This window comes from Mchenga conophoros, linkage group LG13 (genome assembly GCF_057382185.1).
Source record: "Mchenga conophoros isolate Kocher_MC1m ecotype Shallow Benthic linkage group LG13, M_conophoros_male_GT1.1, whole genome shotgun sequence".
Classification (NCBI taxonomy): domain Eukaryota; kingdom Metazoa; phylum Chordata; class Actinopteri; order Cichliformes; family Cichlidae; genus Mchenga; species Mchenga conophoros.
The window spans coordinates 15,306,819-15,333,886 of record NC_140538.1 but is presented as its reverse complement, the minus strand read 5'-3'; the positions used below and the strand labels follow the sequence as shown (position 1 = coordinate 15,333,886).

The 27,068-nt window shown below is 38.8% G+C and overlaps 1 protein-coding gene across 1 annotated transcript in view; it reads left to right on the top strand.

The window, feature by feature from the left end:
• The first annotated feature begins 3,713 nt into the window (after nucleotides 1-3,713).
• pcsk2 (proprotein convertase subtilisin/kexin type 2) overlaps nucleotides 3,714-27,068 on the top strand; it is a 29,396-nt gene continuing 6,041 nt past the window's right edge. The window contains exons 1-10 of the mRNA XM_085296668.1: nucleotides 3,714-4,221; nucleotides 6,052-6,156; nucleotides 10,254-10,367; nucleotides 10,800-10,908; nucleotides 11,594-11,631; nucleotides 19,491-19,567; nucleotides 20,509-20,597; nucleotides 21,160-21,335; nucleotides 24,395-24,610; nucleotides 26,181-26,281. Of these exons, the coding sequence (XP_085152794.1) occupies nucleotides 4,039-4,221; nucleotides 6,052-6,156; nucleotides 10,254-10,367; nucleotides 10,800-10,908; nucleotides 11,594-11,631; nucleotides 19,491-19,567; nucleotides 20,509-20,597; nucleotides 21,160-21,335; nucleotides 24,395-24,610; nucleotides 26,181-26,281 (1,208 nt within the window). The 5' untranslated portion in view covers nucleotides 3,714-4,038. The remainder of the gene's footprint in view (nucleotides 4,222-6,051; nucleotides 6,157-10,253; nucleotides 10,368-10,799; nucleotides 10,909-11,593; nucleotides 11,632-19,490; nucleotides 19,568-20,508; nucleotides 20,598-21,159; nucleotides 21,336-24,394; nucleotides 24,611-26,180; nucleotides 26,282-27,068) is intronic.

The following is a 27,068-nucleotide window of genomic DNA, read 5'->3' as shown; positions in this document are numbered from 1 at the left end:
TCAGTTTAATCTTCCTCGGTGCTGAGCTGAGTGGTCCATGACAAATCAGGCTGGTGTTTGCACCTGAGCTGGCCATGTGCTGTCTGCCTCATAGCACATTAAGACTAACATATAATCCCTCTTCTTGCAGCTCCCTGTTAACCTCTTCTCCAGCTGCTCCGATGGAATATAATAGATCTGGTCAATACAGTTTTACATCCTTGTATTCATGTCTCGAGTCTGTAAAATGAACTATTCTCAATTTTTAGAGCAATGAGATCTGCCAAAAATCCCATTTTACATATGTCAACTTATGCATCATTTAAATTTGGTTTGCACGATGCCTGAACCGCAGTCAAAGCCAAACTGAATGATCTAAAGGAAGAGACAGTAAAGTAATGATCACTTGCAACCTCCGTGAAATCATGAAAGACCAGTGTTGTCTGAATTTTGATGTCTGCCTACCCAGGTCTACCCATAAAGGCCGTCATCTTATGTCACAGGGGCAGATTGACATGCAGTAGCTGCTTATATCTTAAGTAGAGTGGAACAGAGAAACATACAGAAGGAGACAGAAGAGAAAGCGAACAAAACCATCAAATATGAGGCTGCTGAAACTATCTGCAATCATTGTGAGTATAGCAACCATAACCCACAACACGCTCAGAGACATCCCATCCCACAACACTAGCCAGCACTGCCGAAGCTTTAGAGGATTGCCTCTGAAATGACAGCTTAACTACTGAGGGAGATAAGACAAGCTTCTGTCATTTCTATCATTGCCTCGCTCTCCATGTGGCTCCTAACATATGTGGCACTAACAAAGAGAACTGCAATATATTAATGTTTTGCTTTGCAGGTTTCCCAAAAAAAAATAGACACACTTGCTCTCTCACTGAATGTTTAATTTCTAGAGTGTGGGCTCAACATTTAAATAAGTCACAGGGAATGCATTTTCTCTATAGTCTTAAAATATTTATGATTTCTGCGCACAAAATATATTAAGAAACTGGAATCAGATGTAAATGTCTTGGTTGTTTCAGTGTTTATTTGATTTTATCTTTGGAAACACAATATAAAGTTCAGCGTGAAATATCAATAGTGTTTTTTTTTTCTTGTCTGGTTGAAAGGTTGGTAAAGGCTGCAGAGGCTTTGTTGTGGTTTAGCAATCAGTGGGTTTCATTGTGTGTGTGTGTGTGAGTGCCCATGTGTGTGTATGTGTGTGTTTGATTATCTGCCGTTTATCACCTTGTAGCTGTCAGTCTAATCTCTCTACCTCTTGCCCAAACTCTGACAGGCACCCTGCTTTCTCTACAGCCTTGGGCAAATATGAAAAATTAAAGAGCCATGATTCTCAGCACCTCCTCCAACACTACTGCAGATACACATCAATGCCTTTTAACAACTCCATTTATGTAATGCCATCTCTGCAAAGCCAGTTTTTTAATAGATGGTTGTCCAGTTGTAAATTAAATTCCACTGTAACTTATCCTGTATCCAAAGGTTGCCAGAGGTTGAGCTCTATAATTAACTTATGACAGTACATGCTTGTGGAAACAAAACTTTCCAGTGCTGAACATCAGCAATATTTCAACTTTAAAATGCTATTGTTATAATATGTTTCATAGAACAACCACTGCAGTGAGATGTGGAGAATTGGATCAATTAAAATTGAATGGATAACAAATTTCTACTTCATGAGTTAACAAGCAAACTTGAGTTAAGAGGATGCCTTCCTTAATATGAGCTAAAACATGTTTCTTCAAATGATTCATTAATTTATTTCACATTTTCTCAGGATTTCATGCACTTACTCGAAACCTCTAAAAATCTGACTTTATTCATCCACCCACAAGCTACAAACAGATCTCTTATATACACACTGTTATAAAACTCAAGGGAAATTCAAAAGAATCATTTGGGAGATGCAGAGCTGCACAGCAAGCAGTTCCAGCAATCTCAGATAAAGAGCATGATGTAAATGCATTGTATTTATGTATTATTATAAAAGTATCCTTATATATATTATTAATTTTAACATTAAATTAAAATTAAAACCCTCATTTATTGTGTAACTTTATATTGATTGTGAGAGGTGAGCAGTTTGTACTACTTGCATTTCAAAGAATTTTTTTTCTTTCTGTAATAACTGCAGATAGAGGTGTAATGTCAGCATCACTTCAGACAGTGAGAAGATTTTCAACATCCTGCTGATGTCCACGTCTCTCACAAAACTGTTACTGAGCTGCCAAAAACAATCAAGGTTGCTCTTTAAAAGCAGAAGATGCTACAGCACGTCAGGCACATAGGGAGGCAGGCGGGCCAGGATACAGTCCATGTGAGTCAGCAGTCAAAACATACATGTGGATCACTCATGTGGCCCCAGCAGGGAAGAAATTTTTACTGATGCTGAAGAGAAGGGCTTGCCCAAGCTAAATAAATAATCACTGGGCTACAGAATAGCAGGAGTGTGGGAGGATGTCCGCATGGTGCATGGAAACAGTGATTAGTAAAGCAGATCCACTTATAGAAAATCCACCTTCATTATTTTCTAGACATCTAACTGATCCCCGTGCTATCATTCTCCCTCGTCACGCCTTTCAGATTAATTTAATGTGAACATTATACCAGACAGTATGCCATTATATAAGTACATTAGTATATTTCAAACAAGTACATACAGAGTTAACAGAGAGGAACATTTTAAATACAAAATGAGGTTTTGCATATTTTGTATGGCTGTTCTAATTATGTTCCACAAATATTTGATTTAATGATGCTGCCTCTTGACATTTACTGACATTTGGTGGGGGAGGAAATGATTTGCACAAGAGTATTTTTGTAATTATGATATTTTGCTTATTACTGGACACTGAGGAATGCAAAAATGGTACCGCTCTCAATCCGTTGCTCATGTTCAAAAATGCATGAAAAGTTGCATTAAAGGAAAATTTGCTGAATTTGAAACTGGCTCATGAATGAAGGTGGCTCTGGGGGCATTTTTATTCAGCAATTGCAATGAGTGCTTCTCACTATTGAGTCCTTGTGGCTGAACTGAAAAGACTATAGCCTTAACAACAGATAACTGCGCAGCAATAAGCACTCATGATGCTCTTTGGTGAATGTTGTCTGTGTAAAGGAAATTAGTAGCATCACAGCAAGCAACCATTTCCCCATCTTGCTGTACTTTCTCATTCATGCAGACCACCCTCATATCACCTCCCAGCAGCCCTGTATGCCCACCTTCTAGTTTACAGCAGCAAGAAAGCAGGAGGACAGGGAGTCCTTTAATGAGCTACCTTTGTACCAGCACTCCTTTCGCTGCTACATGCTGCTCACCTCCAAATGACCAATTATAGTCCAGTGGGACTATGCTTTCATTCCACTCCACAGAAACGGTCAGGTTGATCATTGCACATATATAGGGTAAAACAAGAGAACTTCAGCCTTAGAAATATATTGAAGAATCATGTCATAAAAATCTTTCTGTAGGACGTCTATAGAAAGCTGTATTTAAAGGTCGCTATATGTCACATGAGTTTTCAGCGGTCCCCCCCCAGTTGGATGGCCAGCCCCAGACAGCCTACCCATCAATAGAATTTCCATCAACTCTGAGGACGATAGGAGGAATTCTCCAAGGTGCTGAAAAGTGCCCTCGAGCGCATCCGGGGGAGGAAACGACGGGACACACCCGCCGAGGCCATTGGTACAACGTCACGCGCAGAAACTACCCGAGCTAGGAAGGTAGATGAATAACAGATGAGAGGAGGAAGAGATGGAGGAGGAGAGCTAGAAAGCTGAGGATGCAGGTTTGGTCCACAACCGCCCCAACTCGAAGCACACGGTAAGAGCGGGTACACCTCGGTGAAATCCAACTTCCAGTGCCACCATCAGCTGACGACGAGGAGATGCGTTCGCAAAAGCGTTGATTCGACACCTTTACATCCCGCTGTTCTTCCTCCTGTTCCTCCTCTTCGCTTCTCTGACGTGGAGCATCCCATACACTGATTTTACTCTGACGGGCAAGCAGACAAGGCATACTGACACAAGCCAGACACGATGCTTGGATCGCCCCGATATGGGACAGCCTTGGGATTTACAGTGCTGCTGAACGCGCTGCTGCTTGCGACGCAGGCTGCAGAAGGAGTCTTAACGGACCATTTTCTGGTTCAGTTGCATGAGGACGCACAGGATGAAGCGCACCAAGTTGCAACACAACATGGGTTCCAGAGTGCCCGAAAGGTAGGGATGCTCTGATTAAAAAAGCATCACGCAATCCTGGCAGCAACTGTTTTTCTTTTTCTTTTCTTTCTTTCTTAAGTAAACCGACCAATTGATAAACGAATAAATATTATTAAATGAAAATGTCAGCGCGAAATATTTCTGGTTGTTTAGTAACGTTTGTGGTCATTCTCGCTCTTTTAAAACAATCAGACATATTGCACGTAGTGAAACTATCCAGTAGAGGAGACATTGAGAAGCTTCTTCTGGTTTTCTTCTGGTTTGACTTCACTGCACTTTTTCTTGACTTGATGACGTCATTCTCACTGAACCGCAGGCCTTGTTTATTAGGTTTGCCACCGGCCCGTGGGCTAAATTCTATTTCAAAAACGCATCAAATTTCAGTGTCCTGCAAAAGGAAGATGCACCTGGAGCCATCTGTGAAAGATGCTGTCGAAGAAGAGACAAAACATTTCATGAACAAAACATCACACGAAGTTCTGGTTTGATATAATCCTCACAGTTTTGGACACCCCCTCCCCTTTTTTTAATGCTTCACATCAAAAAACAGCAAATTTACTTGGATACCTTGTTGGATGCCCTCTTTGTCAGAGACTGACATAGAAAAACACATTTTCCAATAAAATATAAAACACCTCTTTATTATTTGTCTTTTGCAGAGCACATAGTGTATTCACATTCATGGCCCTCCTTTGTCTCACCTGAGACAAATCAGATAGCTCGACAAATTTCGGATGCCTTTCAACATGTCAGAAGACTTAACAAGGCGTTTATGGCAGACTGATAGAAATAATTCCCCAGCAGTGTGTGTTCCTTGTCACATGTCAAAATAAATGTGTGGGTGAAATTGGCTGGAGCCTTAGTCAGTGAGGCGTAGCAGTGAACGGAGGGGTGTCTGCACAGCTCTGAATGAGGATGTGTGTTTTTTCTCCTCTCACCTCCACAGTAATAATAATAATAAAGAAAAGTGTTTGATTTGTATCTCATCATCATAATCTGATAACATCCTTGTGGTAGTTGTGCAGCATTGCTATTTCTGCTATGGCTTGCTCGCTTTCTTGTAGGCAATAGATCATCCCCTCCGTCTACTGCCTCCCAGGTTATGTAATCTGCAGCTATATTTGTCTTAATGGGATATGCGCCATTAAACAATGTCTGTGTTGTTTGAATTCTCTTCTTTTGTAGCTTAATTAACTAGACTGGGATACAGACAGGGGACACACATACAAATGTAAGCCTAAAGAGTGGCAAAAGAAAGACAGCAAAACAGATCTGTGATCAGCCAATGTAAAGCAATGATAATGATACTGCTACTGCTACTACTCTTAATCATCGCCACCATAATAATAACACATATTGTAATACTATGAGAACATTTCAATCTGACAAAAATGTTCAAATAAAAGAGCATTGGCAGATAAGGAGAATCTTTTGAGAAGTGTTACATTTTCACATTAGATCTGACAGCCGCATCTGAAACCATTTATTTTGAGGATTGACCTGTGCCCTGACTGTTACTAAAGCATAAGGGGGTCTTTAATCTGTGCACAGTGCTGGAGGGAACGCTCTGGATGATGCATCTCATTTCCCTCCCCATGTGACTTATTATGGTTGATCCCAATGCTGTTCTCCAGGCTTAACCGTCTGTGAAAGCCAGGGAGTCAGTGCCCTTGTTTCCATCTGGAAGATAACCTGCTATCCTCTTTCCTTTATGAACTATTGTATTTTGATTTGTCATTCACACTTTATGATTGCTGCCTCAACCCTCCCATCTGTATTTCTGCCCCTGATCCATTTCCCTGTCTTGTACTTCTTTTCTTTTCTTTCCAGCTTCCCTTCGGAGAAGGGCTCTTTCACCTCTACCCTCAGGATACTTCGAAGAGGCGGAGCAAACGCAGTGCCCGTAGGAGACAGCAGCTCCAAAAAGACAAAAGGGTAAGAATGCATATGACAATGAAACAATATACTGTGTATACATGTGTCTTTTTTCTATATGTAAAAAGTCCTGAATAAGAGATTTAACTTAAGCAGTGCTTGTTACAAAAAAGCAAGGTGCAGGTTCCAAGAAACATTCTAAATAAAGACAATACATAGATATAAACTCTCACAAGGACGGGATTTCACAAACCACTTGGCAAACAGCAGGCTAAAGAAATTCTAAGAAATGAAATAAACTACTACACAATCACCCTCATTTCATCAAACTGAAACTTCCAATGAGCTACTGAAGCAAAATCCTTTGGCTCCACATCTAGTTTAGTGCTTTATTGTGTATATAGTCATAGCAGTTTTACCACCAGTTCTCAATGAGAAATTGCAGTCCTTACGCAACTACAGGGTAATTATGCAGTAACACTATGATAAGCTGTGGCTCAGCCTAAGATTAACTGGTCGTCGTCCTGACTTTTTTTCTGTTTATTTTTCAGAAAAACAAAAAAAAATAAAACTTGTTTTTCCCATCAGAGCCAAATAGAATGCAAGCAATTCCAAACCCAGCACTAAATAACATGCTAAAACGTAATACACTTGTTTTTGGACGTTATTTTAGATTTTATTTTTCATAATGTTGCAGTGAATCTAATTCCTTGTTTTATTTCATTTTTGTATTTTATGATTAGCATTTTCCTCAGAAACATTTTGATTGCACACAATAATAAACAGGGCCATTTCTTGGATTAGTCGGCGCTTCAGTGGTTCTGCATTTGCAGTAGTAAAAGCTGAGCTATATTAATGAGAAAAAGTGGCTTTTTTTTTCTTCTGACATCTGCTTTTCTAATGAAAATATACTTTCTTACAAAGTCTGGTGATGTTTATGTTGCACTTGGTTAAGTATGTAATCATTAATTTGGGATCTTAAATGTTTGGATTGGGTAATAAGTCGTGCAATGATCGATTTCCACATACAGTTTTTTACCTCTTGACAAACAATAGCTGTAAGTAAACATTATTCTCATTTTCAAGTAATCTTCTTATTGTTTGGGTTAATATTTAATAAGTCTACCCATTTACCACAATTTTTCCGCTCATAAGGCCTTACACACGTAAAGCAATGCCTTTTTTGGGGATTGCTTTGTAGCTAATGGCCTATGACAACCTCAAAGTAGAGATTAGTTTTGACCTGACTCGCCCACTTTGGGTTGCCAGTGGTTATTTCCCCTGTCACTGCTACAAGTCGCCCACTTCCACTGATGTTTTAATCTCAATTAACTGCTACTTGTCCTGTAAGACAAAGTCTCACAATAATATTTATTTTTTGTCTGACCAACTGTCCAATACCCCAAAATATAATCAGTTTACAGTAATGAAGAAAAGTATCAACTCTTACATTTATGGCAGTAAATATTTGCCCTTTTTGCTTGAAAAATAATTCAATCAATTATGAAGCAAGTGTAAATTATGGTAATCTCATGACAATCATGACACTGGACTCAGTCACAAATTGTTTCAGCTGTTTTTTCTTATATAAAAACCACGTATGCGCCGCATCTTGAAGCTCAGTACTGTTGTGTGCTGAGCTGTGTGTGTTCAGCTCTGTCCACTGTTGGATGCAGTGAAAGTGGAGGTCCTGCTGCAGACAATCAACTAACCTCTCTAATTGCGTTTGTGAGAGGTGCTAATGAAAATAAATGCGAGCCACTCTGACGAGCTAATTCTGCAAATGGAAGTGAGACAGCACGAACATGGGCAGGTCTACATTCCAGGTTTTAATCAGCTGCTTGACATGCTCACGTGTGACACCAAGGCTTTTGCTTTCTTTGGATTTCCAGAACCTATGAGGTCAACAAGTCTGATTTTATATTCTGTGTTTATAATTTTGACGTATCTTTCTGTCATTTCCCAACCTACAGCAATATCTCTCAGCTCTGTGAACATAAAAGAAAGATCTAATTGGTGGAAATTGTATTCCACAGCCCTAAATAAAGAAGCATTGTATTTAGTAGATATTATATTCTGTTAAACCTCTTTTTACCTGTAACTGAGTCATTAAACACTCATTTAACATGCAGTCTAATTGAGTAGCAGTATTGATGGAACTGGGTGGTGTCCCAAGAACCCTGTTATTCCTCAGATTCTATTAGTGGAGCGTGTTGACCCACTTCCGACCCAAATAATCTACTTGTATCTCTCCTTTGCATTTCTCTCTGTGCATACCTGTCTATACTTCCCTGCTTTTTCCCAGTTTATCCACTGATCCGTCCATCCATAATTCCTGAAATACACTTTTTTTAATGAGACATAGATAATATAATATAGCCTTTTAATAGAGATTAAAAGGCTATATTAAAAAGTGGGAATGGAACAAAGGTGGAATGTAGAACATTAAAAAAAATGTTGTGAGTGAGCAGCATCCCCTGACCCCGAAAGATGCACGCATGGAAAAGCCAGGAGGGAAATGAGGGCAGTGAGAAAGGAGACAGCCAGCACTGCTCTTTGATTTGGAGTGAACTGAAGCATTGTGAGCAGGCAGTGGCAAAGGCGGAGAGTGATGGCAGTGCATGGGCACTGTTTGATGTTGTGAGTGGGCAGTATGACATGCTGTCTCAAGGGAAATACCAACTCTCCTGCCAAGTAAAGGAATAAACTGCTGATGGATGGAAAGAAGACGAGGAAATGCCAGGATAATATAGATATTGCCGCTAGCCGCTCTGAATATGAATGCAATTTTGTGAAAACAAAAGTAATATAAGGCTAAAACAGCGATCTTACTTTAAGCAAGAGATCTTACTTTACAGAGTTAGTTTCTGTTTAGCTGATTTGTGTGCTTATTTACAGTTTCTTTGCCTCATGATTGTGTAGGGTATACCATAACAGGAGAGCCAGCTGAATAGGCTTTGGCCATTTTAGAAGGACACATTTAAGTGCTGCTCCGCTCTCTTATCTTTGCGGGTAAACACGCCAGACAATGCCTGTTTCTTTGTGACACACTAGAGGGAATTTGTGAAGGGTAAACATAAGAGGAACATTTAGCTGGAGACCTCTTTTGAAAATGAAGCTTTGAAATTGTGAAAAACACATTTAGTTTCTCACGTACAACCGCACAGAGAAATAGAGAGAATCAGAAACTGACCCAAAACCTTCAAATGAAATCATTGTCCATATGACCTTCAAGACAAGCAGAGTGTTGGCAATAAATTTCAAATTGAGAGCTTCTCTTCAGGCTTGGTTTAGCCAGTGCCAGACTCTAAAAGATTAAGTGGCTTGTTGTTCCTTTGCCTCTACTTCACATATTCAGCTTTTCCAAATGACTGAATATGGGTACAGTATTTTAGAGAGAGAGAGAGAGAGAGAAAAGTTAAACTGTCACAGGAGATGGGGTGCAGTTCCCAATTAGAATGACTAAATTGATAGGTTATTATTACTCCTGTCCTCAGTTGCTGACAGAGATGATGGCAGCGGAATAATGGGAGTGTTTTCTTAGCTCTATGATTTGAAGTGTGAGCAGAAATTAAATACAACATCGCTATCAAAGACAACCAGTCATTTTCATGCCAACCACCAGCTAATCAAGCAACTACATTTCATCCCAATCATTTATTTGTTCTGTCCTATGTTATCTTTCTGAGCTCGATAATGGTTATTGTGGCAGCATTCAGTAAGCATTTGTAATCCAAATCAGAGCTGTTCATCTGCTGAGATTTCTTTGATGATTCAGAGAAACACAAGCGTGTTTGCGAGTGTAATTGCTGTGGCTTTTGAGCATACTGACAAGGTGAGTTTGGGAGCCCCCGGCTCCAGCTGCAGCCACTCTTATTAGGAGAAAAAAAATAGCCTCTTTCATTTAGGTGATGTTCTGCCTTCACGGTACAGTAGAGCACAGCTGGGTTTTGTGATTTCCTGTGCACAGAGCAATCCCAGGCAACATCTCAAGCGTCATATCAAGCAGAATCTTATTGCTTCTGTGCTCCAGCATAAACACACCTGGGTTTCATTTGGCTCTTTGTATGATTCTTTTCAAAATGTGCGTGAGATCATTGTTGATTTTAAACTGACATTGACCTGACTTTTTTTTCTTTTTTCCCTTTCCCCCGCAGGTGAAGAATGTCATGGAACAGGAGGGATTCAGTCGTCAGAAGCGAGGCTACAGAAATATCAACGATATTGAAGTTAACATGAGTGACCCTCTATTCACCAAGCAGTGGTATCTGGTGAGTAATAAGCCAGCTAGCTGTCTGCGTGAAGCCTGACCTTTAGCACCAGCCCACATTTTTTCCACCTTAATTACTCAGAGACCGACCATATTCCCTACCGCCTTCTGTATGAACATTGTTATTCTTTGTTAAATTAGCCTGGCAAATATCATGCCATCTCATCTCTGCATTCATGTTGCCTAGTTTCCCCTCGTTTACATTAACCGGTGAGCATGAATTTGATGCTGTAACAAGCTCGCTTTCATTCATCTGGCATGTCAGATGAATCTGCTGACATTTACTTCCCCTTCCTTTCAAAATCACCCTCAAGCAGTCCTTATCCATAACATCCTGCACATACACACATTCTGCATGTTGACTAATTTCCTAATGGTGGCTCACCTGGGTGCCATGAGTCATGGACGTTCTCCATATTGTCTGAGTGATTAGATAAACACAGGCCAGGCAGACGGGACCCCTGGGCTGGATCTTAATGTGGCTGAAGCTTGGCAACTGGGCTACACAGGCAAAGGAGTTACCATCGCAATCATGGATGACGGTGAGTATAAAATCCTTAATTTATAACCAGGAGCACTGTCTGGAAGCACTTAATCACACCTCCAAATATCCATCGAGCCGATTTATTTGTATATGTTGAACTTAATAAAGAATGTATCTTGGTTCTGATTAATTTGTCTCCCTGTTTGAGGGGACTCACAGCATGAAATCAGGATTTACTGACCAGGTTTTCAAACAGCCGCATGTCATTGTGCAATAAAAAAAAACAGAAACCTCTTTCTCCTTTAGTATGCATGCTGTTTTTTTTATACACACAAAGAAGCATTTAATCATTTTTGTATATATTGAATATTACCATTACAACTGTTGAATCCAAGCTGACAGGCTCAATTTTCTAGTTTAAAGTCCAAAGATACAACTGCATTTGATTTCATTATATTTGAGACGCTGGGCCCTGTGATTGTGGAATATTAATTTTAGAGATTGTTAACATGTAATTTTTTTCTTTTCCCAGTTCGTTAATCATCTAAATTGAATTGCGCAATTTGAGTCATTTGCAAATTTGTGAAAAGTTGTGTCAGAATAATATCATTCATCATTATCCTCATTATCAAGCATTCAGAATATAATAAAGCAAAAAGGAAACCATGATATAAAAATGGCAAGATATTTTGCTATCCTCTGTGATGCATGCTATATATTAATTAAAAAAAGTCCCATTTCAGGTATTGACTATCTACATCCAGACCTGGCATCAAATTATGTGAGTACATACATTTTCTTTTAATGTCATACTTTCCTTCATTTGCGTAAAGTGCTGTTAATAAACAAAGCAGGAGTTTAGGTCGAGGATTTCATGGGCTTCGTGTGGTTTGTCATTGCCAGTGACAGGTGCTTTCCAAGTTGCCTTCATGGCTGCTGAGTCTCCTTGTGTTCCCGGAGGACGCAGAGGCAGGCAGACGGCCAGCCAAGCTGTTTAATGTTAATGCACACTGCACTGTAGCAGGCACAATGGCAGGCCGATCTGTCACAAGCAGAGATAATGCCAGGGTAGTTGGTGCTGCATAATGTGATGCTCTATCTCCAGAATACTGATAAAACCTTAAAGGACAAGAGGGATTGCTAAATGGAACACGGCCTTGAAGGTTCAGTCTGATTACACTATAACTTGTGCAGTTTCATCAGTGTGTCTGCATTGTGGTGTCTTCTTCAATCTAGGGATGAACAAATGCAAACCTTCTAAAGAAACTCTAATGCTTTGTTGAGTTCAAAATCCTCCTACTTGAAAACTGATGTTTATGGTATTTTAGGCTTTTATCTAAAAATGCCAGGAGTTTTGGCTCTTTTTTCAGCTGTTTGCTTATGTTTTGTTTCCAGGAGATTATCCTGATGCAAAGGGCTTTCTGTTTGTACTTGTCTGCTGTAGCTATTGCTCATTAAATGTGGCTTGTTTTTTCCCCCTGTCATGCATGTATCCATTTTTGCCTGCCTTTGCATGTCTTGCCTGTGAACAGAGATGAGCTGTGGCCCAAAAATAACACAGCCTCAGCTGTGTTGATGCGGGAGCATCCTCCGCTGGATTGATGGATCATGCTGTGCATAGATCCAAAGTGTGTGTCTGTGTGCGTGGCACTGTGTATGTAATCCTGTGGTGCTATTGTTGTTGTGCTTTTTTATAGACCTAGACATACCTAGAAAACCCCCCCGAAACAAAACAAAGAAAACACTAAAAACCATTTTGAGTTGATCTCGAGTCGTTACTTTGAATTGATTATGTGGTAGAGCTGCTTTGAGGAGACAAATGTCAGCTCTTGCAAGGGTTTTAGGCTGCTTGTTTTTCAAGATCATAATGCTACAGTTTACGAGATACATTTTGATATGACAAATAAAAAGCGAGGCTGTGTTTTATTTGCAAGGGCAAGAGTAATAGTGCTTCACAAGATTCACAAAAACACACATCTCACAATTCAAGTCTTTCACTATATTCTAACAAGTTCTATATATTGTTTTTACTACCATCAAAAAAATTAAAGAACTGAATATAAAATAATAGTAGTAAAAATCACAGGCAAAATAACAGACATTGAATCTGATTTAATTCCTACAGATGAGAATGGAGTTGATCTTTCTTTGTATCTCAGCACGCAGACAATCTGCATGGGCCTTGTAGTTATAGTAAAATGTTGAAAACAGGACCCAATGGTGTTGGTGACCCTTGCAAGCCTGGAATGAAAAGTTCATTTTATTTCGCTTTTTTCAATTTCTAAATAACAATGACATAATTGCCTGAATAAACTGACTGTGTGATTTGAGCTTGATTGCCTAAAATACCAACTCTCACCCCTTACAAATGAAACAAAATGGTTTGGTCCACCCCATACCAGGACTGCCCTTTGCAGCACTGATAATATTTTATTTATTCTACCTTGGGGACCGTGAGCCACTGTATCCACACAGAAAAGAAAGCAAGAAGAGGGAGAGAAAGCAAACAAAAGGACATCGCCTGTTAACAAAGGTTAGCATAGCTCACGTAGAAGGTTAAGTATTGTTCAGTTATCAGCAGTTGTTAAAAACAGTGAATTATAGTCGAAATTAACCAGCACAACAGCCAGAAAGAGTGAAGTAGTAACAGGTCCCTCTCCAAAAGGATGCACAAGATGTGACAAAAGGTGAAGTCCCATAGCTGCAATGAAGAGCTGTTTCAGCTGAAAGCTTAGCACTAAGCTTTACTGTATGTTGGACCAGCTGTTCTGAGCTGCCAGGTATTTTGAGGAAGCCTTTGTATTCCAGGCTGATGAAACAGTATGCTAAAATACCACAGTGACACTTCACTATATTTAGCATGGTTCTAATGAAACAGCATGAGGCAGCAGATAACTGAAACAATTTTTCAAAAGTGGATACATACATGAGAGTTTTTTCGCTTCTTCCTCTGCAGCCATTAGTTTGAAAAGTCCCATGAGCCGGGTGAAATTTAGGAATGTTGCAGTTGGGCAGTCATTCCCTTCCTAGGAAACAACTGCTTCACTACAAAGATTCAACCACTGGATAAATTTCAGCATTTAACTTTTGATTTATCTGCATTCTACCATAGGAAAACCAAGTTAATTCAAACATGGCCCATTTATCCCCCTGAAGTTCAGTGAAATTCATGTATTTAATGCATGAAGACTTCTTTACCCATGGCTCAGCTCTTCTATGTCTTGTCATCAATTTATTATTGTTATTATCATTGTTATTAACAGGGTAACACTAACACCGATAGACAGATAACTACATCACACCAGCAGCCACTTTAGAACCACCAGTTAACCTGGTAAGCCCGTCTTTGGACAGACTCAAACACAGAACCTTCTTACTGTGAGGTGACCGGTAGCTCTGTGCTGATACACTGATATAACTAATCTAACTACATTACGTATAGTATTTAATGCTGTCAGTTAGTGTTCTCTTTGTTCTATCCTCTCCTGGTGTATATAATGCCCTTCTACTCTCACGTAACACTCAAATCCTTTTTTACACTGCAAACTGGATCCACAGACACAATTTCAACACTCACAGACACGTGAGCCCACATGGATGTCTCAGGAGATATGTGGGGTTCAAAGGTCTAAATAACTAATGACTCTGACTTCTAAATTCAACTTCTATATTGTTGAATGTCTGTGGTTGTAAAAGCATTTTAGAATCTTTTAGATTCTTTATACTGAAAATGACAATCATCTTGGTTTTCAAATGACTAATGAGCTTTCTCAAGAAAGTAATCATAAGAGTATAAATACTGATTTTGGCACTTGTATCCGCCTGTAAATGATTTCTCTATAACGTTAAGTAATCAGCTGCACTGCGTGTTGAATGAGTGGCATGCCATGAAACAACCAAGGCATTTTGAAGAAGCCAGTGTGTTTCAGGCTGATGAGATGGCATTTTAAAATACCACAGTGATGCCGCTTGTTAATTTAGTTTGTTACTTATATGGGCATGGATGCGTTTCTTTAGCTTTTGCTACTTCAAATCAAACGGCACACAAACACTCTTGTGCGTACACTCTTGCAAATGTTTTCATGTATCGCTAAATTATCAGATATGCAAAGATATGCCATGTATGAGATCTCTAACTTTTGTGTTTGATAACATTTAAGGATAATTTAATTATTTACAATTATTATGGTGTTTCTAGGGGTGTGACCTTAGCACCAAAAAGGTTGAAATCTGCATAAGACTGTAAACAGATTAAGACACTAATAGTATTTTGAGACATAAGGGTTGAAATGTGAGCGGATTTCAAACTGTGCTGATTCATGGACATATTCTAGATTTTTATTAAATGAAAATGTAATTACTGGCTGATTTCAGTGACCACTACAGATTGCTGTGTATGGTTGTCAGAGCAATTTTCTTTCTTTTTTTTTTAGTCAAAAGTTGCATGAGCGATATGGCACAAGAAAGAGACTGCTTATTTATAGGGGCCATAGTTCTGAGACAAGTGCATGCAACTTGATCAATGGTGTTATTTGTTATTCGCTTTAGAGGATATAACATTTGTCTTTTCTCTTTTAAATTGAACTTTGTGAAAGGTTGTAATATTGAGTTTTAGGTCCTTTCTGAGGAATGTCATGTTGTTTTCTGTAATGGAGAGATGTCTTCACAAAGACTTTTTAAAAGATTTTAAAGGGAATTATGTGGCCTAAGATTATGTCCACTAAAACTGAGAATAGGCAGTGTAAACTCCCTGAAATTGGTTGGGACCTTGTACTATAGTTAAAGTGTTTTGCCAAGGGCTTCCAAGAAATCGTGCATTAACTTTCCTACATTATAAATTTGCTTATCAGCACTAGTGGCCTGTTGAAATCTGTCCTGATAACATGATAAATGATTCTGGGAGAGATACATAAGAAAGTTTTGTCTGAGTTTCCCCCTTCATCACCAACATACCTCAGGAAATAAAACAAATTTTAACTACTTAGAGCAATTTCTCAGGGGTCCCACTAATATGTCGTATTACACTGACTTGGTCCAGTCATTCCCATGTTGGGCCGGACAAAACAACATGATTTGTAAAATAAGGAGAGGGTTAGATTAACATCTTTAAGCTCTTCTTAAATGTTTTCAGTATTTTCAGTACTTTTACCACTTCAGGTTAAAAAGTTAAAAGTAGTGTTTAAATAAAGCCATAGTAAAATTTAAAGGTGAAATATCTCTTTGACAGGATATCTTAAAAAGGCTTAGTGTAAATGTGGCAAGAGCCCTGTCCGGATACATCTTCTCCTTTTGGCCCGATAAGCCAAAAAGCTGACAGAAATATGGAGTAAACGAAGTTGTACAGTTGTACAGTTGCACAACCTTACTTTGCAGCTGTCAATTGAGTGAATGAGCTGTTAACTCGTGTGATCTAATTCTTACTATAGCTGACTCTAGAAAAAAAAAATACTTGCCTCACTACCACATGAGCATGGATGGATGACAAGTTTGCTTCATTGTTCACTTAAGTACCATAATCTCATGTGACAGTGAACAGCTAGTGGTTGCTGGGGAAAGCTGACGAGGCTGAGGCTCGGCAGAATCCATTATTCCGACTGTTGCTGTGCACAGGACAGCAGAGAAAGCGTAGAGCCTGATTGATAGCAGAAGAAGAGCTTGAGAAGCACAGAAAGTCATTCATCGACAGGCTTGGTGTCATTTATTACTAGGGCTCAGGACTTTTCACTTCATTTAATAAAAGACAACAAGGACACACTTCTGCGTCTGACGTGGACTCAAAATCTATTAGGGAACGGCATGTTCTAGTTTCAAATGTTTCTGCTCTGAGTATTAACATTTAAAGACAAAACTTTAGATTTCTAACTTTGCTTTTGTTGAGCCATATGTTATATGTAATTTTTGTGTGGCATCATACCTACTTAGAGCACGAAAAGAGGAAACCAAATGTCACAAATACTTTAGGTAACTTTCACCTTTCTGTTTATTACCCCTTCTCTTTAAACAATTACATAGTTATGAAGTGATCTCCATCACGTAACCCTAGTGGCTCTAAGTATTTGTACTGTCCTCTAGTTGTCTGCTCCACATTGTGATAATTACAGTGTTTCTCCATTGGGTCACTAAGCTATTGTCGTTTTTCTTCTTCCATTGTTGCTGACTGAGTCATCTCCTCCAAATGCCAGCCTACACAGCTCACAATCTGCAGCATGGAAACAGCCTCCAAGAATGATCTGATGTATTTGGGTCTGTAGCTAATGAACAGTGCTGTGTTTTCTCCGTGACCACACAAAGCGGCATGTTATAGGGACTAAATACACAGCTCAAAACAGGATGCACTCCAAGTGACAAGAGTGACAAGTAAAGGAGAGACTTCACCTGCTGCAATAAGTCAATAGGTCATTTTGTATTAAAGTAAGAACAAGTGTAGTGTTTACCCGAGGATGTCTTACTGTGTGTGAATATCTTCCAGACATGGTTATTCTGATAATTCTGTTGACTGGGTTACTATCTGTCAGCGGATGTGTGTCTGTCTCCTGCATTTTCTTTCTCTTGCTTTTCCGTTGCTGTTTGCTCTGATCATATTACTTTTGGCCATGTGGAATTAAATGTTGGCAGTGATTTGGCCATTACTTTCTCAGTTTGAAATCCCCACTGTGACCACACATTACTTTAGTATTGCCGCAGATTAAATATTGGTAGTTAAGTGTTGCATGAAGGTGTTCAAATGAGTTTTAATGTATAAACCATACTGTAAGTTTATTAGGATAAGCTAGCTAAATCTAATACAGTCGAATACAATTCTGCACTACAATAAATCATGTCTTTATGAAGGTTAGACAATAATGTTCAATGCTGATGTAAGCTTTTCTATGCTGCTCTAAGGTATTGTGCAAAAGTCTCGAGCCGCCACTCATTTCTTTATATTTTGCTTCCAAAGAACCAGGCCAGACTTTTTAAAGTGATCTAGGCCAACAATTCTCCAGGCTTTCTAAAGGTCTTTCAGTGTTTTTCTTTGGACATTGACTGCTTCTTTACTGAGTCTTATCTTTTTAATTTCAGAGGAATTGTTTTTTTTTTGTTTATTTGTTTTAGCCACTTAGCACTGACCTATCAATCTTTCAAACATAAAAGGGCATATATCTTAAAGGATGAATCAGTATTGTCTAGATAACATTTGTTCTATGGTGACAACTTGGCAAAGAACCAATTTGTTCCAATTTTCTTAGCTGAATCTGTGAAAAATGTCAAAGATAACACAGTTTGACTTGCATGAAATATATTTTTTTCAGTAAGGTGAAAAAAAATAGCTATTAAATGAAAACCTAGGCAAGTCTTGGCATAGTGTGCAGTGTGTCCTTAAGAAGAATTGAAGAAACTGGACAAGCGGAGGACAAAAGAGGAAGTACTAGGCTTAAAAAACTACTACAGTTGAACAGTATTTGAAAGTCATGTACTCAAAAATAGGAAAACAAACAAAAGACCTGCCAGAAGACCTGAGAGATGCATCTGTCATTTCAGTTGATTCATCGACTTTTTTCTGAAGTCTTAACAGAAATGATCTCAATAAAAGTGTGGCTGTCAAGGACTGAGTCATTCTTCAGGTAGGGAAACAGGTTGAGGTATGCCAAATTACACAAGAACTGGCAGGTATGAACTGAATGATAAATCCATCTTTGATTCAAATATCAGTATGTATGAAAGAGGTCAGGTAAAACAGTGAGAGTTGAAGTCATCTGTGAAACATAGTGGTGGGTCTGGTATAGTTTAAGGTGGCATTTCAGGCACTGGTGTTGGAAATCTTTTCACAATTGTGGAAATTATGATCACGGAAAAGTATTTTGGTCCAACACACCATGCTGTAGCATGTCTGGAAATACTCTAATTGGCAATGACTGCATTGTTCAGCACGGCAATGAGGTCAAATATAAAAGCATAAAAGATAGAAAAACACATAATGGACACTATCATTCATGGACTGGCCTCCCCAGAGCCTGGACCTCAGCATTGTAGCAGTGTGATCATCTTGACACGCAATGGAGGAAAACTCAACCAACACAAAAAGAAAAGCTTTGAATGCCCTTCAAGAAACTCAGAGAGTTATTTCTGAAGACAACTTTAAAGAATTCCCAGAAAACCTAAGAGAGTTCAAGCTGTGTAAATAAAGGTGGTCAGACCAAATAATGACTATTGTCTTATATATTCTGTTTTCATGTATGATTGCAAATGCTCCAAAAGACTACTTCACCTATTTTCTATTTTCCATGCAACATATAAAGGAATGTGCAAAGAAATTGTTTTTTTTGTTTTGTTTTGTTTTTTAACAAAAACAATATCAGACTAGATGTAGCCTGCCTTCACTGCTGCTTCATGCTGTAGTTTTGGCAAAAAAAAGTGAATGAAAACATTTCTAAAAATGCCTAAATCTTCCCTGAGCTGCAGGTTGGGTGGCTAGATTTACCTGATTAGCTTCCGCACTAGCAAGCTTAGAATTCAAAATCACCCCTGACCGGTGCATAAGGATGACAGAACAGACTGTGATAAGGTCAGCACTTGACTGTGAAATGCTCTGCCCTGTCGTCTCTCCTGCTGTTTTTCTGTCTCTATGTTGTTTTCGTAAATGCATCCATTCGGTCCTTTCAGAATGCCGATGCCAGCTATGACTTCAGCAGCAATGACCCGTTCCCATTTCCGCGCTACACAGATGACTGGTTTAACAGGTAAAGCTCGCCCAGACATTGCCTATTTCTATATACACATACTCAGTGTGTTTTTGTGTGCACGTGTGTGCTCTCCCTAGAGTCTGGCAGCTCTCTTCTATTGATTTTCTCTCCACATAGTTCCATTAAGACATAATGGTGTGGTATAAACAGAGCTGTTGTCCAACACAAGAGAATAGAAAACACAATGGCTATTTTTAGCTTCTCACTTGGAGGAGATAAGGTGGATAAAGGCGGACAACCACAAGTCTAGTCTCCTCTCAGGGACAAGTGTTCATGGTGGTGACCTTCTGTCTGATAACGTCTTATCTGCCTCCCAATCACACCAGGGGATCCACTACCACTACAACACATATGGAGCAAAGGAGCAAAGAGAACTATATTCTTTCTCTATCTCTCCTTCTGTACCTCCATCTGCTCAGCTATATCTACATATGTGCAAGTGTCTGTTACATAGAGAAGTGGGTATTTGGGTCTGGTACTGAAGCAGTTGCTGACTGCCGGGCAATACTTGCTGGTTAATCGGCTGGTTGTTATAAATAGCTGCCTGTCTGTAGCAAAGCATGCTGGGAAAGAAGGGTTGACTGCAGTGTCCCTGTGGGGAGTAACGGGATGGAGACATAGACACGCATCACATGACGAACACAAAACGCTGATATGTGCAGTCGTACTCAGACTCATATAAATGCTCTGAAAATGGATGGAAATGTTGCTTTTCCTCAGGCAGATCCATTCTGTTAATTATAATAGATTTATGGCTAAATCTACCCATGCTGTTATCAATATCCTCATTCTAGACACACACAAAGGCAACAATGACAAGGGGTACAATGAATGTGTGAATGCTTAGCTCAGACCTAAACCACAATATATCATTTTCAAATGTATGTAAATGAATGCAAATCATTTTAAGCGCTTTCTTTGCTTTCCGCTGTCACAAGTCACGGCACAAGATGTGCTGGAGAGGTTTCTGCGGCAGCCAACAACAACATCTGTGGTGTGGGAGTCGCCTATAACTCCAAGGTGGCAGGTGTGTGTTATAATAAGCTTGCAGTTTCAACAGAGGAATAACAATGAGGGGACAGCAATGTTAAACACGATGATGGTGATGTGGTGAAAGCTGGGAGGGTGATTCAGCAAGGGAGATACTAAATGCTTCACCTATAAAATATACTGTAGGGCATTATGGAAGAGTAGAGTTACATTGCTGAAACATGTTAAAATGGTATTTCTCTACTCACAGAAGTAGGAAGATTTAGATTCAACTGAAAAACAGGACAAGAGTCCAGTTTTTGTTTCATTTTGATTTTGATTTTGATTTTTTCGCTTTTTGAGTAACAAATTAGAAATAAGAAAATCAGTACTGACAGCTTGATTTATGTTCTGCTACAAAGCTAACATAAAGATTTGCTTTAAACATTGTTTAGGGTTTACATGCATGAATGCATCATACTTTTTGCACACTATGGATATGCAAAACCTATGCTTTCTTTAATTAGCAAGTAAATTAGTAACTTATACTTACTTTTTGGTATCAACTTGACGGCATCTGTTTGTACCACAAAACTGGAGTCAGACTTTTACTCTTTCAGGTATCAGAATGCTGGACCAGCCATTTATGACTGACATCATTGAGGCATCATCCATCAGTCACATGCCCCAGATTATTGACATCTACAGTGCTAGCTGGGGACCAACTGATGATGGCAAGACAGTGGATGGACCCAGAGAGCTCACATTGCAGGCTATGGCAGACGGCGTGAACAAGGTAAAGGCGCACCTTCACCTTGTGCTGTGAGCTTTAACCTGTGATGGAAATTTATCTTTAAATCTCTTGAATGAAATCTTCATTTTTTTAGTGCCGCCCCCTGTGAAGGTTTTACTCACCCTTGAAGTGGCACTAACAAGTACACAGGGTCTTTTATTACACCAGCTGTAGGGTTTTGAGAAATTGAGTAAAGTCACCTGTTCAAAACTGTAAATGGGTTGTGGTTACCATAAGATTTTCTTTTCATTTTGTTTTTAATTTAATGTTTCAATTAGTTTCTAGAGTATGATTTCATATTCTTTTTATTGTGTTTAGTTTTATTACATTTTCTTTTTTATTACTATTCTTCTAGAATGAGGTGATTTGTCAGGTGCTTATGTTTTACATGTTCATAAGAGACATTAGAATACAAATATATTTAATTACCTTTAATTGACTCACTATCATGTAGGTAGTCTAAAGACTCAATACACACCTTGTTCAACAAAATGCTGTATGATTTGTTTTTGTTTTATCTCAGATTTGTGAGTGCACTTATTTCTGTTTTTAAGTTTAATATTTATTTTATTTCCATTAATTAAAATGTTTAGCGTTTAGTTTTTAATCTAGTTTTAGTCAAAGTCAAAGCATTTGCATGTACGTAACAATCCCAATTACTCTCAAATATACTTTGTGTTTTGTGCCAGTTATCAAATGTAGGCAAATGTAGTTAAACAAGTGCAACTGTGGACAATCTATCGCTCAACTTTAATATGACAGCATTGTACTTATGAGCATTTTAGCAAAGCTTAAAGCATGTAGATTACAATGCAGACTCATAGAGGCCTCACACTCTTTGTCATGTTTTGCTTGAGTGATGCTCATGAGCCAAATTACTCTTTGCGGATGGTGAGGCACAAGTAACTACTATACTAACGCAAAGATGAAAAGGTGATACCTTCAGGGTACCATGCGCTCTACAGTACACTGATGCTGAACTACAGCCAGTGTAGATCAGTGTAGATTTTTTCACTCATCCAAGTGACTTCTTCAGTCTCAGCTGACTGCAGATTTCTCCAACCCTTATGAACAGCACATTTGCATAGTGACTGAAACTAAGACCACTGACTAACAATGGGCCGTGTGGTCAGTTTCCTGATTATTAATATACAAACTGTCAACGACCATTGATCAGTGGCCATGAGTACCATTCACACAAAGTTGGGGAATGGCTGCAATCAAAGCATTGGAAGATGGTGAAAGATGAACCCTTCGGCCCCCTAAAGGGATGGTCTTCCCTCCTTGACTCAAACCAGCATTCCTCCCTGTCCAGGATGCCTTTCTCCAGTTAAACATAATCACCTTTCTGGGATTTCCTTACTGGATGACTGAGCATGCATGAACACACTCCATATTCACTTCCTAGAGACTTACTCTAACCTAACATCTACTACTAACCATTACTCTGACCTTGAAAATAAATAATTTTTCAATTTAGGGCCAGACAACATCAGCAGTGTCTGGACCAAACACACACACAAACACTCACACAGCTGTCATGCTAGTAGTGCCACTGCCAGTTGCTTGCCTGATTAATCATCATGTAGCCAGGTGTGGGTTGGTCTGAAATGACCCTGTCGTAGGCAGGGTAGGTGAGCGGGAGCAAAGCTCACTGTAATGTCTGATCATGTAAACACAACTAATCAAGCAGCCACTCTGCGATCTGCCACTTAGATTCTAATGATCACTTATGTAAGCTATTGTGTAGGCCGAACATGATGTGCATTGTGCACAAAGGGAAACATTTAAAATTAAGAAGCACATTATTTCATATTAACAGCTGAATAAGGCAGCATGGCTTTAATGGAATTAAATACACTGGGTGCTGTTCCAAATGAAAGCACTTTGTTTGGATAGTGCAGGAGACAGATTGCAGAAGGCCTAAAGCACATAGGTGTGCTCAACAACACTCAAACCTCTTTTTGCATTTCAAATAAAAAGAGATAAATAAGCATCATGAAAGGTAGGACATGGCACTCCTCCTCCACTTGATCCTTTGTTCTGTGGGGAAATGGTCGGCCTTTTGTAGAACAGGTGCAGCATTTGGTGAGGAGGATGCTCTCTGCGTGGAGCCACAGTCAGTTGTTTCATGTTTCAAGGCACTCTATCGGTAACAAAGATGTCATTTTACTGTGTTTAAATTTGCAGAATGAGGTGTAGAAAAAAAGACAAAAAAAATGCTGTCATTTTACCTTCCTCGACTGTAGCAATGCCAATTTACATGCTGTAATGGAAAAATAAGAGACAGGACAAAACAGGCTTGTGTGCCTGTGTGAGTTGCCAGTTCTGGTACACAATAGAAATTTCACTGAATTCTTTTGAGTGCTTTCTTTTTTCTTGTTGCTATCATTTGTGCAATCACAAAGTTTTTCATCAATAGCATTGTGTCTTTTTTAATATTACGACCTTCTGATGAGATCTGCCTGCTTTGCATGCTTACAGGCACAGAATATCACAATAAAATTTATTTAGCTCTAGAAATCAATTTATTTTAATACCAGTGGGCTGGACAGCGTGGGCCAGTGGAGTTTATGTGTTTTGCTTAAATGCTATCCTCTGTGTCGATCCTTTAATAATGTAAGATTGTTCATTGACTCCCTGCCAGTTTTCCCCAGATCCTTCTTTCTACTTCACGAAATAATAAAGAAGACAAATAATTAAACAAATTAAAAAAAAAACACCTGCCAAAAGACAGCAGAGTTTTGCCAGCTTTCAGTGGGCAGTGGGTGATTAAGCAGTTTCTTCTAAAGAGCATGCCCGAAGTGACTAAAAGAAATGATTCCAAATAGGAAACCACCACCTGTGACAAGGGAGGTCTGACTGGCCTGTTGTCAGTGAGTAATTGAGAAATATACACAGGAGTCCTGTTATTCAATCATTTAAAGTTCTAAGCGCATTGATATGCATCATAAACTCTCAGATTTCCAATTTTCATTTCACCCAAATGAATTCCAGCGAAAAAGACAAGAACTGTGACACACTTTCATTTCACTGGGATCATGATGATAATGTTGTTTTAGGGGCGCGGAGGGAAAGGCAGCATCTATGTCTGGGCCTCAGGAGATGGTGGTAGCTATGATGACTGTAACTGCGATGGTTATGCCTCAAGTATGTGGACAATCTCCATCAACTCTGCCATCAACGATGGGCGCACTGCTCTGTATGACGAGAGCTGCTCATCCACCCTGGCATCTACATTCAGTAATGGACGGAAGAGGAACCCAGAGGCTGGAGTGGTGAGTGTGCTTGTGTTTTCTTTGATCTCAGTGTGCAACACAGTTCTGAAAGAAGAAACAACCTCAAATGTTTGCCGTAATGTCTATCAAATGTTTTGATAGTTCAGGGTCCCTGATCTTTTTCCATTCAAAGATGACTCAAGGCTTGTTTGTGATGTTAAATGCCTTTAAACGATGGCTCTTCTGATTCATAGATGGAACTGTAAATAGCTTTTCAATTCGCCCTGCAGTCAGAAGATACTATGAATGTAACTTATGAAGCTGTCAGTTTCTGATGGAAGAATTGCTCCTCATTGTGACGTACAGCCCAGCATTTAATTGCATAATGGATGTCTGTGTGTTTGTGTGAGTGTGTGTAAGTACAGCTGGCTCAAGCCTATCTGCACATTTACGTGAAGAACAAATACATGACATCTTGGGTTGTTTTAGGATAATCCCAGGATAATAATATATAATAATAATTGCTCTTCTGTCTTCGTATGCACATAAATTGATCAACATCCTATATAACATGCTTGTGAATGAAGCATGCAAAGGCAGCATAAGCGATTATGCAAATCACCTTTGGCTGTTGACAAAGTCATGGATCTTCCCAAGGGTTTCCCCTCTAATTAATGTCAGTCTGTTATCATTTCTAATTAAGCACAAATTAAAATTGAAATCACTGTTTATCCAGAGATATAAACATTTTCTCAATGTGTGTGCACAGCTATTCAGCCAAAGCACCCTGGTCATGCACATCTCTCTATGTCTTTTCATATTTGTGCAGAAACATAATAAAAAGGTTGTTTTGTATCTTGTGCACTCTCACTAACATAATTATAATATATGCAAAGACAATGAAAACACGTTAAATAAAGGATTTCATTGAAAATAGTATAAATACAACATGTCAAGTGCAAAAAATTGAATGCATGAATGTATATATTCTTTTAAAACTTTGTGCTTGTTTTTAATTTGATGCGAGCAATATGGTTCCAAATAGGACAACAGCATGTTTGCCCATGGCTTGCATCACGTGTCACTCTGTAAGTGGGAACCGAGGAGACCAGCCGTTGTAATTTTTCCCATTTTTGGCTTGACGTTTGCTTTTTAAATTTCGTAATGGCTCAGTAACAGGTCTGGAGTTGTGGCTTTCAGACGTCTTGCTAAGCACATGCACAACTGTGTCTATTTCAGACAAAATCACTGTTATTTCATACAATTTTTTTGTCCTTGTTCCCCGTGTCCACAACATTTATTTGTATTTCACAAAGTCCTTTAAAGAAATTCTGTACCGTATATGAAGAAATATTGGATTTTCTTTATGCATATTGAGTTATCTGATTTAATACAACAATTGTTATAACATATTACTGACTTACTATAATGAAATTTTGATTATAACGTTACATCTTTTTGCATATTTGCAACAATGGCAAAATCAACTACACAAAATAAAGATTAAAATTACTTTGATATATATAATTTTTTCACTTGTACTTGAAGAGTGCCTTCTAAAAACAAATTTAAACAATAAAAAATGTTGATTGATTCTACGTATAAAGTTGCCTTTTTGTGATTATTTTAGGCTACTACAGATCTGTACGGGAACTGCACACTGCGTCACTCGGGAACCTCAGCAGCAGCGCCAGAGGCAGCTGGTGTCTTTGCTCTGGCTCTTGAGGCTAAGTATGTACTCTACTGGTCCTTTCAAAGTGCTATAATAATTGCGATTATTGATTTAGACAGACTGTCTGTATAAAAACATAATTAGGTTTCCTTATTCAACTTCACTCTGCTGGAGAAAGTGATAATCACAAGGTATAATTTTAACCATTAGATCTGGACAATCTTCAGTTTGTTTTTAAGTACAACCTCGAGCTTTTGTGTATTTCTGAAGTAATGGCTTTAACGTCCTCTGTCTGTGTGCATCTAAACTCCTTGAGAGCACAAATAATCTCTCCACTTTTCACAGAGTTGCTTATTTATCACAACTGTGAAAAGGAAAAACTGCACTCACTCTAACGCCCACAGAGCACAGACTCAATGTATGTTTGTACCAACGGCACAAATAACCCTGGATCAATGCTCTTTATACCTTAGTGCAAGGCTAAAAGAAATTCAGTTCATTTTCTTTTAAGAGGTCTCAGTACTTTCCCATATATGTCAGATGATACCAAAAAAAACCAAACAAATAAAACAACACTTATTATCTTAGCTTGCTGAAAATATTTCTGTCTGGAGGCTAATCTTTGCAATCTATGGATTCCATTCTTGATGTGTCATACTAAATCTGTCAATCATGCCATTTACACTCCATTACAAGATAGAATTCACTTTATGAGTTTCATTAGTTCTAAAGAAAAGGATCCTTGTGGATCAGAAAGTAATTGAAAACATTTACACTTAAGCAAACCCACCCACACATTATTATGAAACCTGGAGAATTACAGCTTCTATAATCCTCGAGGGGAGA